Below are 16,397 nucleotides of genomic sequence, written 5' to 3'. Positions count from 1 at the left end.
TATTGTTCCAATGAATTTTTTTACACTGTACTAAAGTATTTTGAATATAGTTTTCAAAATTCTTTACGGTCTACTATTGTCCTGATCATATACAAAACTATGTTTTGGTTATGTTGTGGAAAAGCCATTGTGTGTACTGTTAAGTATAAAACTATTCATATTTAAATGTGAGCAGAAATTTCACCTGGGCAGAAGCTACTACAAAACACTTCAAGGATAGCATGAGTAAGGGGTATAGTTCATTTATCTTGCGAGCAGATTTCAACTCCTGCCTTAGGCTCCCATCCTGCAAATACTTGGATGTGTTTGTGATCAACTTTACTGTTGAATTTGTGTGTCTACAGGTTTGGGCTTAATGAGTAAGAACTTTTGTATTTTTGTCTACTATGTGTACCTACCCAAATCATGATGGTTTAAGAGGGATTGCATCATGAAAGGGCCAGAACTGGCACTGATCTCAACTGTAACCTGCAGAAGGGGGAAAGTTGAGAGTTATATGTTATGCTTAATTTGTATCAAGACCTGGTGCCTAAAAAATTTCAAAACATTTGCCAATTCATCAAAATTGAAATGTTTTGAAATCAGCATCCAACTAACTTTTACTGGAAGCCTATTGGGTTTCCTGACGATTTGCTCACCTGCCCATCAGTTTAACAGCATGCCATGTGGGCTGAGGGAGCAGAGAGCTTGGGAGCCCCAGCCCCCAGCCTTCCTTGCAGCAGGCAGACAGCCCTCAGGATCCTACTGTCCCCTGCATTGGGGCAGTCTAGCAGGTGCCCTGCCTCCACGTCAGAACTTCCACAGCTCCCATTCCATTTAGGAGAGTTATAGTTTTGATTTTTGTTCTGAATTGGAACAAAGCCAAAACACCCTTGAAAGTATATATAGAACAGGTTTATTAAACATTCTTACCACCCTTTTTCAAGGTTAAAAAAGTAATCTTCTGTTATAAAGAGTGTTTTGTTTAAATACTTACTAATGCATAAGGGTAAGTGTAGCTAATACTGAAGACTAAACACCTCTCACTAGTCACTAACTGGGCTACAGCACAGAGCAAGGAAAAGCCTGAAGTATTTACTCAACTTAAACAGTAATTTAAGCCTAGGGAACTCAAGCTAGTTCATAAATGATTTATACATAGCAGAAATATACAACCCAGAGTCACCTTCTAAACAATTGGGACTCAAGGACTGGCTAGTAAACAGTAGCATGCTAATTTTTTCCTTCACACCAAGCTGCAGTTTAATGACACCACCTACATGAAGGCAACCCACTTCCATTAACATACATTTCTCATCACTGAAGCTACTGCAGAGCTTTTGATCTGCTTCTGAACAGTTCATCTTCTAGAGCAGGACCCCTTTCAGAGTTTAACTGTTTTAGCAACATTTAAGAGACCACCTTGAGCTTAAGTACAGGCAAGGTAACAGTTATGAAAGACTCCTATCACATTAAAAAAGTTAGTTAAGTGCATTAAACAGCCATCTCCATTTTAATAGTTGGATGTGGGTTATAGTCTTCAATCTGAAAGTCGTCTGCTTTGAAATCACTGATGTTTTCAACTTTACGAAGAACTTTGAGTTTTGGGAAAGGACGTGGTTCCCTCTGCAGCTGAAATTAGAGAGAGTTTGACTTACATTTGTACAAGATTGGTGCTGAAAAGTAAACATTGCATGCTGAAAGTAGACTCTTAGACAGTTCTGTCAATTAGACCTCACTTGCCATAATGTTCTCAGTCCCTGACATAGTATGTAGATTTTTGTGTGGAGGAGGAGGAAAGATTGATATTAAGTGAACAAGTCTCTGTCAGAGACCAAATAAAAGTACAGCGAGCCTTATCATTCAGCAGGATACCCACTATGAATTACTGGTTTGCAAAGTGTAACTATATAAACACACACAATTAAGAATAATGCACCAAAGTGCACTTTATTCATTGAGTAGCCGTAGTTTTGTTTTGGTAAGAAAAGTTAAGGACATGTCACTTACTCCATGTGTAGTCCTTTGGAGAGTCACTGCTGTCCCCACAGGGACCCACTTAGTTTGCCCTTGGACGGGGCAGTTCTTTAACTCTGCACTTTGCCTGAGTCTGGAAGCATGCCTCAATCTCTGAACTGTACTCAGGGAGGCAGCCAGGAGCAGGGGTGTTGACCCTCTGCTGTCCCAGGTCCTTTTGCCTCTTCATTCTATGTTCTGCTTCCTTTACACTGGGCCTTATTTCCTCCATTGGGTGCAGGTGAGTGCCTGGCAGTTGCACAGGGGTGTGGCTGGGCAGCTTGCCTGTGGACAGGAGACGCTCCTCTGTGTTCCCCTCAGGTTCCCTCCATTTAGCCCTTTGACCTTCACACCTGTTGCTGTTTTTTCATTCATTGTCCCCCATAACCAATTGACTCCCAGGCTCAGTAGCACCTCTTCTTAGGCTGGGATGGGGCTTTTAGCTGGGGGCGGGCACAAATAGAAGATAGGTGAAGGGATGGGGAGCTTCTCCTAACTAAGTTCAGTATGGGTTTGTAGACCCCCTTATATGACAATATTTTACAACAATAATAATAGAGGTAAGTGCAAATTCTTGCATCTTTGACTTGCAGAGTCTATCACTTTTTTGGTCCAAGTTAACGAATGTATAATTCAATCAAAATTCTACTATGTTTTCATATGTAACCCAAGTCAGAGCTGAATACAGGTAAAGGGTAGAATTAGAGAAGAAATCAGAGGATCAGAAATGCAAATTAAGCTAGTATTTACAATGAAAGATCTCCACAGTACCAGATCTGAAAACCCAGGATCACCATGAGTTGTGCAACCAGTTGTGGTAAATGTATATAAAAAAAAACCAGCCAGGCTCCAGTCACCATAAATACTTACTTGAATTTTCAAAGGTTCAACATGATTTAGATATATATGAGCATCTCCTAGTGTGTGTATGAATTCACCAGGCTGGAGAGAGAGGAAAAAAATTTTCAGACAAGGTGGCAAGGGTCAAGATTCAGGACTATGACATTTTAATAGACTCAGACTCATGAGGAGTGAATGGGTCAGGTTCTGTGGCCTGAGGTCAGACTAGATGATCATACTGGTCCCTTCTGACATTCTATGAATACTAGCAGTATGACTTGTGGCATAGAGAGCGGCTCAAGCTAGCCACTTGAGCTACGACAGGTTTGAATTCAGATGGCTAACCTGAACCACTACCCATGCTGCAATGCTATTTTTAGCTCATTAGAGCTCAAGCGGAGATACCACAAGCTTGTCTACCCCCACTGGGAGGCATGCTCCCAGCTGCAATGCAGACATACCCAAAATGGCTTTGAACAAGCCCACTGAGAAACAAGCCTCACTATTGCCACACTGTGATAAGCAGAAGCACCTGAAAGCTAGAGTCTCCTTGGTTTAAAATAGGGAACTGCTGGCCAGATGTTTTCTGTCATGAGCCCTGAACTTTGGAATTCTCTGCCCATCCTCTTGATCTGAAATAGCCCAAATCTGTTGGGCTTCATGGCATGCTTCAAATCACAGCTACCCTCATGGTTGGAGAAAGGCTTTTTTCCCCAACTGGGAAAGATGAGAGGTTTGTTTGTCTGCATTAACATTTCTTTCACGCATGGTAGAGGCACCTAGAGCCCTAGACAAGTATTTTGTGTGACTTTCACATTGCTTGACAATTTATCATCATCACTGGGTTCGGTTTAGTGTTTAGAGTTTAGTGCACGTGAAAGTACCTGTACTATTTTGCTGCAGTATTCTTAGCCATAGCATGTGGTAAATACTGGATCTTAAAAGCACAGATATTTACTGAATTTGTCTGCAGTGTTATTGCAATATTTAATGTTAGTTATGTAAAAATTCACAAGTTTTGCATGAGTTTGTTTTCTACTGCAGAGCTCTCCCACAAGAAGTCTGTTTTGCTTTAAGAGGAGATGGAATAGCTAAATGAAGTTGTGGAGGAGATATCAAATGTCATTTACTTTAATTGTCTTTGATATAAAACTTAGACTAAGTCCTTACTTATCATAAAGCCTGATTTTCTCCACTAACCCATTTTATCTCCTCTCCTCAGTGCTAAAAGTGGAAGTGAGGAAGTCCGATTTTAGAAGATAGACAGCTGTTGTCTGTTCTCCTGAGAGACATGCATTCTTATGACGTGGTAGAGCAGAGATTGATTTCATTTAAATATATTACAATATCTTTCTAATAGCAAAAAGCAGTACTACACAACCATTTACGGTTTGTCTACACTCGCACTTATGCTGGCAAAACTTGTCACTCAGAGGCATAAAAAAAACACTCCGCTGAGTGACATAAGTTTTGCCGGCATAAGCACAAGTGTAGACAAGTTCTTTATTACAGCCAGAAATGAAAAATATCCAATTGAAACCACTGCAGGAAGTTAGGTGGGCAGATCACAATATGCGAACTGGAAACTGACTGCAATCACAGATTAATGCTCTAGTACAATAAAAAAAACATACTATGAAACTTCTAATGGCTGGAAGTCTATAGTACCTTGAAGACAGCCATTTCAGGAGCACAAAGACATTCCATGGCATTTTTTATCATCAGAAGGAAAAGTGCTCAACTCAGATTTCTGGTAGATAAACTGGTGGACTAAGCCAGGACAACCTGATTTTGACAAGTTCTTTCCTGGAGATTCTTTGATATAAGTGACCACGATGGGCTTTATAGAGATCTTATAGTGCAGGCCACCTGACTAACATATACATTATATACAATTAATCTACAGAGCCCGTTCCTGCACGTATCTAAACTTTTGAACATTGTGTTCATTCCAATTCTTCCTACATAAGTGTTAGTCTATTTAATGTTTTAGTCCTCTGTTCAAACTATAAATATCTAAGCAAAAGGATACTATACCTTCAGGCCTGTGACATGGGCAATCATATATGTCAGCAATGAATAACTGGCGATATTGAAAGGCACACCCAGTCCCATGTCTCCAGATCTCTGATACAACTGGCAAGACAGTTCACCATTTAGAACATAAAACTGGCAAAGAGCATGGCATGGAGGCAAAGCCATTAGTGAAATATCTAAGGAGTTGCAAAACAGGAAGAAGGGGAGAAAAAAAAGCAATATTAAGACATGAAAGAACAGACAAAGATACATAGAAATAAATATGCATAAATCAACCTATGGTTCAATATTGCTATTAGGATTAAGTTCTAGTGCTTTTACTATTAAGACTTTTTAAATACTGCTATTACCCTACCAGATATTAATTACTTGATTATATAAGTATAGTAACTGGATGGACAGAGGAAAATCACATTTAGAAATTCCACTGAAAAACGTTTTAGGTCCTGATCTGCAAACACTTATAAACATGCTTAATTGCACTCACATAATTAGTCCTATTGATTTCATAAGAACATTCACATGAATAAAATTAACCCTGCGTTAAGCGTTTGCAGTAGCAGGGCTTTAGTCATTCAGCCTATGTTTTTCTTCTTAAACAAGTTCCTGCCTCTAATTTTTATTAGTTGTATTGCAGTCACACCTCAGAACCCATCATGGAGCAGCACTACACAGACATAGCAAAAAGACATCCCCAGCCTCAGAAAGCATAAGACAAAATGTATAACAGGTGGTCAGAGACAAATGAGGGAGCACATGGGAACAATTAGACAACGTTGGCCAGCATGATAGGCAGCAGACAGAACATCCTGCCATCTGCTGTAAATTTATTGGGCCAATTATTACCTAATTGTGAGCTCGCATGTGAAAAGTGGAAGTCTATAAAAATGTTGTTATAACCTGTTACAACAAATGTTGATGGGAAAACTATCCTTTTGTATTACAAAAGGGAGACAGGAAGACTGAACTAGTCCAACAAAAAGGCCTAATGATATAACTCAAGGACTGTGTTAACATGGTGTCTGTTAAACAAGAAAAGTGTGGGACTGGAAATCAATGGACCAAAATTTGTGTGCTGAAAATCAGTCCCAATTTGTGGACAAAATAATGAAGGGATGGGTTATTGCACCCATCACTCCCCTTTTGGGGTCATTAGGAAAATAAGACTTGGGAGAAATCCATAATGCTGACTGACTGAAAGACAGAAGAGGAAAAGAGTAAACTTTATGGTCATCTCTGCCATGCTCACTGTCGCCTCACCGGTACACCGGTATTTATTGTAACACCATTGGGCCTTCATTGTTCTGATCCTGAGAAGTGGGAGCCAGATAACATCACCACCTCCAGAGACTTGGACATACATGTATGTGTGCGCAAACATGTGAGAGACATTTTCCTTCCCCAATGTGTTTCTTTTCTTTCCTATTCCTTGCCTTTTTCTTTCTGTCAGATCAGAGTCTGGTTTCACCAACCAAAATAGCACCTTTTGCAATGCTGTTGTAAGCCTATGACCAGAGAGGCAGCTGAAAGCAATCCCCTAAACAGCCTGATGCTGGGGTAAGTTTGCCAGGTCTTGGAATGGCTGAGAAGACCATATGCTGTGCCTGTCTCTCTCCAGCAGTGCAGCTGCAAATGAGAGTCAACACCAGAGACAGAAGCTCCATTTTCTATCCTTGTTCTTTTCTCTCCCCTCAAGTGTGTTTGTCTTGTTTTATCTGCTAGGAACCAGGATGGGACATTAACAACAACAGCTCCAGCCCAGCTCAACTAACTTTTTCTCTGGTCCTCAAAAATGACAGTTAGCACCATTTAAGAGAGTGTCAATCACAGAGGTTTTCCTTCTAAGGGCTTGCTCCAGCTAAAGGGAAAGGGATGTTCTTAAAATGAAAGCCTTATTTAATACTTTACATTTCAAATTTTTAACTTTTTCCTTCTTTTCTGTATCTTTAATAAAAGGCTAAAGATTTTTAAAGGTGTGTTTGCCATGGTACTAAGCAAGCTGCTGTCTCTGTATAACAAACCCCAAACTTAGTTTAAAATTGTTAAAGGGTGGACAGTTTCAGGATCATGTTAACATCACTGGCTCTTTGGGCCTATTTATGCCAACTAAATTAATACAATATGCCTAATTATGTTTTCATAGGCATCACAGCAAAGGAGGGATTTGAAGGAGGACAATTAAGTGGTTTTGTGGATGTTTGTGGGGATTTCCTCCTGTGCACAAGAGGCAAGATGGGAGAAAGCATGAAGATACTTTTTTGAAAACTGAACAAGTGGGTGATCATGCTGCCAATGACATCAGCCTTTGAGACAGGAGTCAACATCTTAGCCAGGTATCAGAGATGATAGCTACAATGGAGATAGGCTGTGAAGGGCCGTGAAAGTAAAGGCAATTGGTTATGTTTGAGGCGATGGAGAAAGAAGGGATGAAAAGAGGATGACATGGTCAAACAAACTAGGACAATGATCTTTGCAGAAGCATTGTGAATGGATATGAGTGGGCTGAGGCTGTATTTGTCAAGGTCAGAGAAGAGACTGTTGCAGGAGTCAAAACGATGGGAGACTAGATGAGTTAACTATATGGATAGATAAGGAAAGATGGACCTGAGAGATGAGACAAAGGATCAACTAGCAGGCCCTAAACTTTACTGGTTCATGAACCACCTTCTTAACGAAAAAAAAAAAAAAATCACTGTGAAGTGAACTGATGGAGCATACGATGTACCACAGCTAGGGAAACCCTGATTTAGACACTGTCTGAATGTGAGGATCTAGAGAAAGGCTCAAGTTAAGATGAGGCCCAGGTGATGGGCCCAAGTAACAGAGAAAATAACAGTGGTGTCCACGGTGAATTTTTAAAAAAAAAGTTTTGTTCTTATTTTTTCTCCCTTAACAAGTTTTTAGTATAATCCTATAATTTAACACACTGAAAAAAACAGCTGCTTGATTTTTTTTCCAATTCTAAGTCTCCTTAAAAAACCAAGTTACACGATTTTTATTATCTGCAAAGTATCTTTGCATAGTGACTGTATATAGAGGGCAGTGATGATCACATATTTGCATTTGTGCAAAGGTAGAAAAGGATTAAAATCATACATGATGTTTTAGGGTCTGAATATCCTCTCACATCAATGAGAACCATGAGAAACAAGAGAATCCAGGTTATAAATCATCCAACCATTTATAGAACATTAAATCACGTATTAGTTGTGTAAGCTTGAATTTTCTTGCAGCAAAAATGTAACCACCACCAGAGCTGGCTGTAGACACAGGATCTGGTAATTATGCAAGCTTCCAGGACCAAATGAGCACCAATGATATAGCTTAGCATGCAACATGGTCATGTGCAACTACATTCACTTCACACACACTATTCTGTACCTTTGGGATTCCAAGCACACATGATGATTCTTCTGTCATCTGGATTATTTCTGATTGTGTTGATTACATTCTGCAGCTGGTCCACTCCTTGGCCGGAGTAATCTGAAGAAAGTTACCAAACAAGTTTTAAACAAGCCAGACAGCCTAAGGTTGTTTTGGCAATAGCTTAAAGCTGCCACCACCGCCAAAAACACTTTTGAATGCCAAGCCTGCACCCTTCAGGAAAATTACACTAATTATGCCCTCTTCTGATCTCACTCTGTGTTGTTAAAGGCTTACACCTTAATACATCTTCTGAGTCTTCCTCCTCTCCCCTTGGGATAGTCCTTTGGGACCCCCTGATGTGTGCTCCAAGCTTTAGGAAAAGCTGGTGTCGACTTCTCCTTTCTTGCATGCTTTGAGCAGTGAAATAGTTATTGTTGACACTTAAAGCATCATCACTGGCATCTGGGTTAGTACCTCCTGAAATGGGGTCATCCACACCTCAAAGCTATTCTTTCAGTCTTTTTGCAAACTCATACAAGTGTCTGCGTCCTTACATCCCAAAGCCTGGTCTACACTTAAAACGTACACCAACATAACTACACACTCAGGAGTGTGAAAAATCCACACCCCTGAGTGCTGTAGCTATGCAAACCTACCCCCAGAGTAAACACAGTTAGGTTTGATGGAAGAATGCTTCTGTTGACCTAGCTACCATCGCTTGAGGAGATGGAGTTTCTACAGCAATGGAGAACCCTACCATTATGAAATATGCTGTATTGCAGGCAGTAGCCTATTTGTAGTATGAATGAATCACAGACAGTACATTCTTCTGCTAATGTGCTGCTATGATCACCCGTAAGTGGGAAGATCTTTTAGTTTCCATCCACATTTAGTTCTTTGCCTCTCTGCTGAGATTTGCAAAGGTGCCAGTTGTAACGAGATACCTTTGATTTTGGAACTGCACTCTAAATCACTCATTTCAGAGCTGCTATTATTAATTTTTATAATTACCACATTAATTTGTGCTATTTACAGAAACGTATCATTGGAAAATCATGACTCTCCCACGCTCAGCTTTCATAATGATGTTGGGGGTGGTGAACTATGTTTTATTCAACCATCAAAAATGATTTTCTCCATCTAAAAAGGCAAGTAAAAATGTAAAAAAGAACTACAGTACATCATACTATCAATCTGGGCATAATTCCTTTTTTGAAGAGGGAGCACGGTCATACTAGAACCACCTGAACATGCTTATATGTTGATATACGACAAAGAAAAGGCAGGTAGTTAATCCTATCAGATAGCAGGCCAGTACAAATATAAATGAGCAGCATCAAGTAATCAAAATTGTTTTGGCCGCCTGTTTTATCCGTTCTTCAAATTTCTCTTGGATTAAGGTACCTTTGATTTCCCATATAAAGGCTATGCCCTTGTTTAAAATGATACAGGAATGGATAATTTTAATTGAGGTTTAACAGTTGTCATTTAACAGGTTTAACAGAACTATGAACTGATAGTTTGTAGCATCATGTTCTCCATTGAAATCTGATTTTTGTGCTGTTCTCAAACATAGGATATTAAGGATGATAGAAATGGCATGCTAGTTCCGGTTCATTTAAACTCTGTAGACTCTAAGACCCACTGTGAGATATATAGACAGACCTCTCAATTATTCTCCAGGGTCTCAGCTTTCATTTAAAGTCTGTAACTGTTGTGCTTGAGAAGAAAATGTTCAAACATGGGCGGTGTCTACCCTATGGGCACTATAGCAGTTTAGCAACAGCACTGTAGCTATGCCACTGTAACCACAAAGTATGGATGCACACTACATTAGTTCACCATCCCCAACGTCATTATGAAAGCGAAGCGTGGGAGAGTCATGATTTTCCAATGATATGTTCCTGTAAACAACACAAATTAATGTGCTAAATTATACAAATTAATAATAGCAGCTCTCTGAAATGAGTGATTTAGAGTGTAGTTCCAAAAACAAAGGTATCTTGTTACAACTGGCACCTTTGCAAACCTGAGCAGAGAGGCAAAATACTAACTGTGCATGGAAACCAAGATAGCTTCCCACCTACAGGAGATCATAGCAGTACATTAGCAGAAGAGTGTACTGCCTGTGATTCATCCGTTCTACAAATAGGCTACTGCCTGCAATACTGCATCTTTCCTAATGGTAGGCTTTTAAAAAAGCTCAAAATAATTTCCCCAAAAAGATATACTTACTCTGGCTCAGTTTCCATTAAATATGTCCTCTTTATAATTTTACCATCCCTCCATAAACTCCTGAAAGTGAAGGACCACAGTAACCAAATCAGTCTCACTAAGCACTCAAGATAAAAATCTCTGGTTTTCCTCTGCTGAAGTTACCTATTTTCCTCACCTGTATTCATGTCTTTATATTCAGCCCCAAAGTGTCTCCACTGGAAACCATACACTGGTCCCAAATCCCCTTCCTCTCTGTCATTGAAACCCTGTTTATCCAAGAATTCACGGGATCCATTGGCAGCCCAAATCTTCACTCCCTTTGCAGAGAGCTCTTTGGCATTTGTTGAACCCTACATGGTGAAAGAAATACAAAAGCAAGTCTACCTGCCAGGATAAAAAGCTAGACTTTAAATGCTGGTCCTAAATTCTAAGGTATTTCTCTAGTTACTGTTGGCAGCCTCGCTTGGCCCGAGTTGCTTGACTGAGCTGAGGTGCTTGACCACCAGTGAGATTACTTGACCACTGTTTGAGGCCTAAGCCTCACAAGCCTGACTGCTCTTTAAAATTGGCAGAGATCAACAGAGTGCTGAGTAACCTTGTGGTATCTCAGTTTCTGCGCACCACAGCAGATAGTAAATAATGTGGGTTTGCACAACACAGCAAATAGCTTGTTAGTTTACAGCTGTACATAGATAAAGATGAATAAGGACAAGAGTTTATACATTTTATGTTAAGGGGTGATCTTTCCCATCGCCTCTCCTGCTACCAGATGTTCTTTTGCTCTAATTTATCATCGTGAGAACAAAAATATGTAGTTATAAATAATGAAGCATAGAAAAAGTGAAGGATATGAGAACGTCACCAAAGATAAGCAAATTAATGGATGCTGTGTCCAGAAAAATATAAAAAGCCACCACCCAGGCAAGAGCACACACTTCATCGCCACCTGATTCCACAGTAGATGCTGTCGGACTGATCACCTGGCAGGACTCCTGAAACAAGCCATTCTTGTATACAGCCTCTGGAGTGAACACAACTCTTTTGGTCTAGTGAGTATGGATGTGTCGTAGTTAGTTCAATACAAAGCCAAAAATTATCTAAGAAATCCTTGCACATTAAACCTTATTGATCCACAAATTGGGTGCACCGTTTCTCGCTGGTATCTTACACTGATCATAGCGAGTGCCCTGTAACAGTTACTATGGAGAGGATGAGCAATCTTGGGATTAAACTTCAGGATCTTAAACCACACAATACTGCGTGCACACCATAAAACTGAAGTGCTCTAGTCATCTAATAAATCCATCTCTTGCCTTGTAAACTGTAGGCCAATGGCGCTTCAAGGCTAAATGGGGTAGCCTATAGTTTCTTGTGCACAGACCCTTCAGGAAATAAAGTTTTATTTTTTGATTGATGCAACTAGAAAAACTTGTTCCATGTCTATACAATTCTGCTATTGCTGATGCAACAGCTGTCAGCTTTATGAGAGCTGGCTTAGAAATCATTTTTGAGGAAAAAGTTATGCTGTCCCTTCTCTCTCCCTTGACTTTTCTGTTTTCTTGAAGTTTAGATAAGTTACATGCTCATGAGAAGTGCCAATTAGAAATAGCCTGAAGTCCTATTTAGTCTCTGAGCAGATGGTAGGCTCCCATATTCTACTCAGCCATTTTGTATAAAACCTTGAGATGAGGGTAAGAAAATAAATATTCCCAGAGTTTAAAATAGCAGTGAAAGTGAATAGAGGTTTAAGTGCTCTCTGCTACCAAAGTAAGTCTGCAGGCTTAGAAGTACAGCACTAGGCTAGTTCACATCTGAAAGGTTTCTAGTCCCTTAGTTACAGTTGAAAATATAAGCCTTCATTTTCTTTAAAAAAAAGTGTTAAGTTCTTCAGAAATTGATATCTGGATAAGTGGATTTCTCAAGTCCTGATATGAGTAGCATTTAATCAAATGCTACTCATAACTGCAGCAAGGAACATCTATATGGCAATACACCATCTTAGCACTTATCTTCTCTTAAAAGTTTTACCAGTATAAACTATGTTTGTTAGAGATATGATGGTCTATTAGAAGTTTGATTTTTGTTTTTTTGCCAACAGTTGTATTGGTAAAAAAGCCTTAGCATAGATGCAATTATACCAGTATAAAAGTGTCTTATACTGGAGTATCTCATTTTGGTTACCACACTGGAATAAACTATACCAGTATAAAAACATTTTTATACCAGCAGAACTGCACCCACACAGGGTTTTCCTGCTTTAAATACAATGGTATAGTTTAAGGAGCAAAACTTTTTTCTTGTACACAAGTCCTACATCACTTCAGAATATTTCACTAAGAGGAGCAGAGAAAGTAAGATTTAATCAACATTCCTATCAGATTGTACTAGCGCCTTAACTAAAATTAACAAAATGTTTTGAAGATTAATTTGAGGGTTTATAAATAAATTGGAAAATATTAGAATGTCAACTTGTTTGTTTCCTGTATGAATGGAAAGTCTGTAATTATTCCAAACGCACTAGTCTATAGTATGATGTATTCTATAGACAGCACCCTCAACTGTTATCAATGCACATTACTGACTTAAACACCCATGCATCATACCTTGATAAACCATAGCAGCTCTTCCAGCACTCCCTTCCAGAACACTCGTTTTGTCGTCAGCAAAGGAAATTGATCTGAAAAACAGTTTTAAAATGTCAAAGCAGCTAAGTCCATTTTCATTAACCAAATATCACTGATTGCTTTCCATGTAGAAAGTATGGCCATAAATTGGTATTTATAGGTTTACAAAAGTGTTAAAGTTTAGATATTGACCTGTTATGCAGGTAAAGTACATACTATCACAATAACAGCCTACTATGTTGTAGCACTCATTTAAAGCTAGGTACAGCACTGTCAGTCTGGAAAGCATACAGTGAACAGTGTAAATTCTACTACCGCTTTGCTATGGCAAGGAACACAGGCATCCACCCTTCTTCCTAAAAACGGTCCTTGGAGCCAAGTACATTGCCAGTTAAAGACGGATTAATTATAAATATGTCATTCATAAAACTCAACAATGGGCTGCAGTTAAGAGCTTATGGGCAAGGTAAAATATGCATACATGCAGCTGAATTCAGAAGCTCAAGTTCTGGTCAACCCTACTTTACTAACATGGAGTTGAATTTGACTTAGGAGACTTGCTAGACAGGGTGGTAAAACTGTCTCAGGAGGTTTAGTCTGAATCAGGCCTATCCTCATCTCTTGTTTTTTCTCCATATGACAAGTACTGGAGACTGGGGCTCCACTCAGCCACCTCCCACGGATCTCTCTCCTTCCACCTAGGGCAATTTAAAAAAAACAAACCAACAACAAAGGAGAAGAATAGGTAATCTCAGGGACCTTACATGTGAGGGAGATGGGCAGCTGGAGGCTCTTCCCTGTAGGCAGGAGTTACCCCCTACTCATATCTGGTTTACCCCCATCCAGTCTCTGCCTATAAGAGGTGGGGCCCACTCCGTCCAGACTAGAGGTGAGTTCAGCAGCAGTGGAAAGGGCCCGTGCCCACAGATAACGCTGCCCTCTGAGAGGTGGCACAGTAGCCTCCCCCCAACGATGAGTCTGAAAACTGTCACCCAGAAGACAACGGGGGGCGTACAGCACTCCTCCAGCCGCCTAGGGCAAGTTGAGGGGTGGGGGGGGGGATGAAGCCAAGGAAGGGGCAAGCAGTGGGGATGGGGACGCTGGGGGCCAGAGGAGCTGGATGTTGGAGGCCAGCTCTGGGGAGGAGGGTGCAGCGCTTGGCAGGGCTGCCAGTCACCAGGCCGGGGGCAGCTGGTGGGACTGGGGTGGGACGGGCTGTGGGGAGCAGGGGGTCCATAGGGAGGGGCGAGTTCTGTGGAGTGGGGAGGGCTGTGGGGAGCGGGGGGCCGTGGGTCCCACCCCGAGACCGGCTCCGGGCCGGCGCAGTCAGTCACCTCGGAGGCTGTACCGCGCCTGCATCCCGAAGGCCGAGAGGGTGCCGGTGCCGGTGCGATCCTCCTTGCGGTGGCCGCGCTGCAGGATGTGCTCGACCTGCCCCAGGTACTGCAGCTCCCCGTGCGGCTGTGGCGCCGCCGGGCTCTGCTGCTCGGGCGCGGCGGGGCCGGGCAGCGCGGGCATGGTGGTGGCGGGCGGCGGGGCCGGAGCTGCTGCTGCTGCAGTTCGCGCCACTCTTCGAACTGGCGGCGGCCAACCCGCCAATGGCAGGGCCGGGCCGGGCCGGGCCTGGCGCGCGGGGGAGGAGGAGGAGCCAGCCGGGGCGGGAGCCGCTAATCCTCCGCTCACGCCGCCCGGCCTTGGGCCCGTCCCTCCCCGGCTTCTGTCTAGTGCCCGCCGCTCGCGGCCCCCCCCCCCCCCCACGCCTGCCCCTCCCCCCTGAGCGCTCCCCCCTCCAGTGTCCCAGTTTGGGCCGGGCGGGACAGCCCCGCTTGGCGCGGAATGCCTCCCCCGTCCCAAGGGCGTGTGAGATGAGAGAGACCCGCCCGCCCGGGCCAGGCCGCAGCGCTGGCGCAGACAGAGCTGGGTAGCCGAGGGGCTGCTGCCCGCAGACACCGTGGCTGCACCCGCCGCTTGTCTCTCGCAGGGCCTAGCTCCCTGTCAGCGGGCCGGAGCCGGAGAAATGCCCCCAGTGAGGTTCCCTGGCCTGGGTTCCGGGGACGGTCAGAGCAGCTCCTCAGCAGACTTGGTTAATCTAGACATGGAAAGGGAGAATTGCTGTAAAGCCTAGAAACAAGTGCAGAGGAGGACCATAAAGTTTCCTTTTCTTAACACCCACAGGAAGACACTGCTGCCATACAAGACCACCAGAGAAGGAGAAAGTTTGGGAACTTCAGTCTCAGGCATTGAAAACAGCTGAAGAAAAAAGGAAAATAGGTACTCTTTGGCTCCTTCTGTATTGCCAAGTAAAGCACATTGGAAAGCATAATACCAATTATACATACAAAATGATGGGGTCTAAATTAGCTGTTACCACTCAAGAAAGATCTTGGAGTCATTGTGGATAGTTCTATGAAAACATCCATTCAATGTGCAGTGAGGGTTGAAGCTAGCAGAAAGGAACCATTAAGAAAGGGATAGATAATAAGATAGCAAGTATTATGCCATTTTCTAAATCCATAGTACCGCCCACACCTTGAATACTGGGCAAGTTCTGGTCACCCATATGAAAAAATATATATTAGAATTGGAAAAAGTACAGAGAAAGGCAACAAAAATAACTAGGGATATGGAACAGCTTCCATATGAGGAGAGGTTAAAAAGACTGGACTGTTTAGCTTAGAAAAGAGATGACTACGGGGGGGGATATGATCGAGGTCTGTAAAATAATGAATAGTGTGGAAAAAAATGAAGTATTACTTACCTGTTCATATAACACAAGAACAAGGGGTCACCTAATGAAATTAATAGACAGCAAGTTTAAAACAAACATAGGAAGTACTTCTTCATACAATATACAGTCAGCCTGTGGAACTCATTGCCAGAGAATGTTGTGAAGGTCGAAAGTATAATGGGATTCAAAAAAGAATTAGCTAAGTTCATGGAGGGTATGGCTTAGTGAACTAAGCTATGGTTATTAGCCAGGATGGTTAGGGATGCAACCCTATGCTCTACGTGTCCCTAAATCTCTGACTGCCAGAAGCTGGAATTGGACAACAGAGGATGGATCACATGATAAATTACCCTGCTGTGTTCATTCCCTCTGAAACATCTGGCACCAGACACTGTTAGAAGACAGGATACTGGGCTAAATGAATCATTGATCTAACCCAGTATGGCCATTCTTCTGTTCTTAAGTTTATTACATTGAACAAATCTCCCTGAGAACAGTCTCATCCAGAATCAATGCTGTTCCCCCTATTCTTTGCCTTAGAACTAATCTTTTTGCATTCATGGCACATCATGCTTTCTTACAAAAATGCT

The 16,397-nt window shown here is 41.9% G+C and overlaps 1 protein-coding gene across 1 annotated transcript; it reads right to left on the bottom strand.

Moving 5' to 3' along the window:
• Positions 1-649: 649 nt before the first annotated feature.
• TYMS (thymidylate synthetase) lies at positions 650-14,822 on the bottom strand. Its single transcript, XM_067546999.1, has 7 exons — positions 14,414-14,822; positions 13,059-13,132; positions 10,631-10,805; positions 8,254-8,355; positions 4,873-5,048; positions 2,866-2,937; positions 650-1,611 (listed from the first exon to the last, which is right to left on the bottom strand). Exons 1-7 carry the CDS (start codon positions 14,595-14,597, stop codon positions 1,474-1,476), a joined length of 921 nt encoding a protein of 306 aa, XP_067403100.1. The 5' UTR covers positions 14,598-14,822; the 3' UTR covers positions 650-1,473.
• Positions 14,823-16,397: the final 1,575 nt, after the last annotated feature.

This window comes from Emydura macquarii, unplaced genomic scaffold, assembly GCF_026122565.2.
Source record: "Emydura macquarii macquarii isolate MOO-44397 ecotype Brisbane River unplaced genomic scaffold, CSIRO-AGI_Emac_v2 contig_212, whole genome shotgun sequence".
Taxonomy (NCBI): domain Eukaryota; kingdom Metazoa; phylum Chordata; order Testudines; family Chelidae; genus Emydura; species Emydura macquarii.
This window is presented reverse-complemented; position numbering and strand designations above follow the sequence as displayed.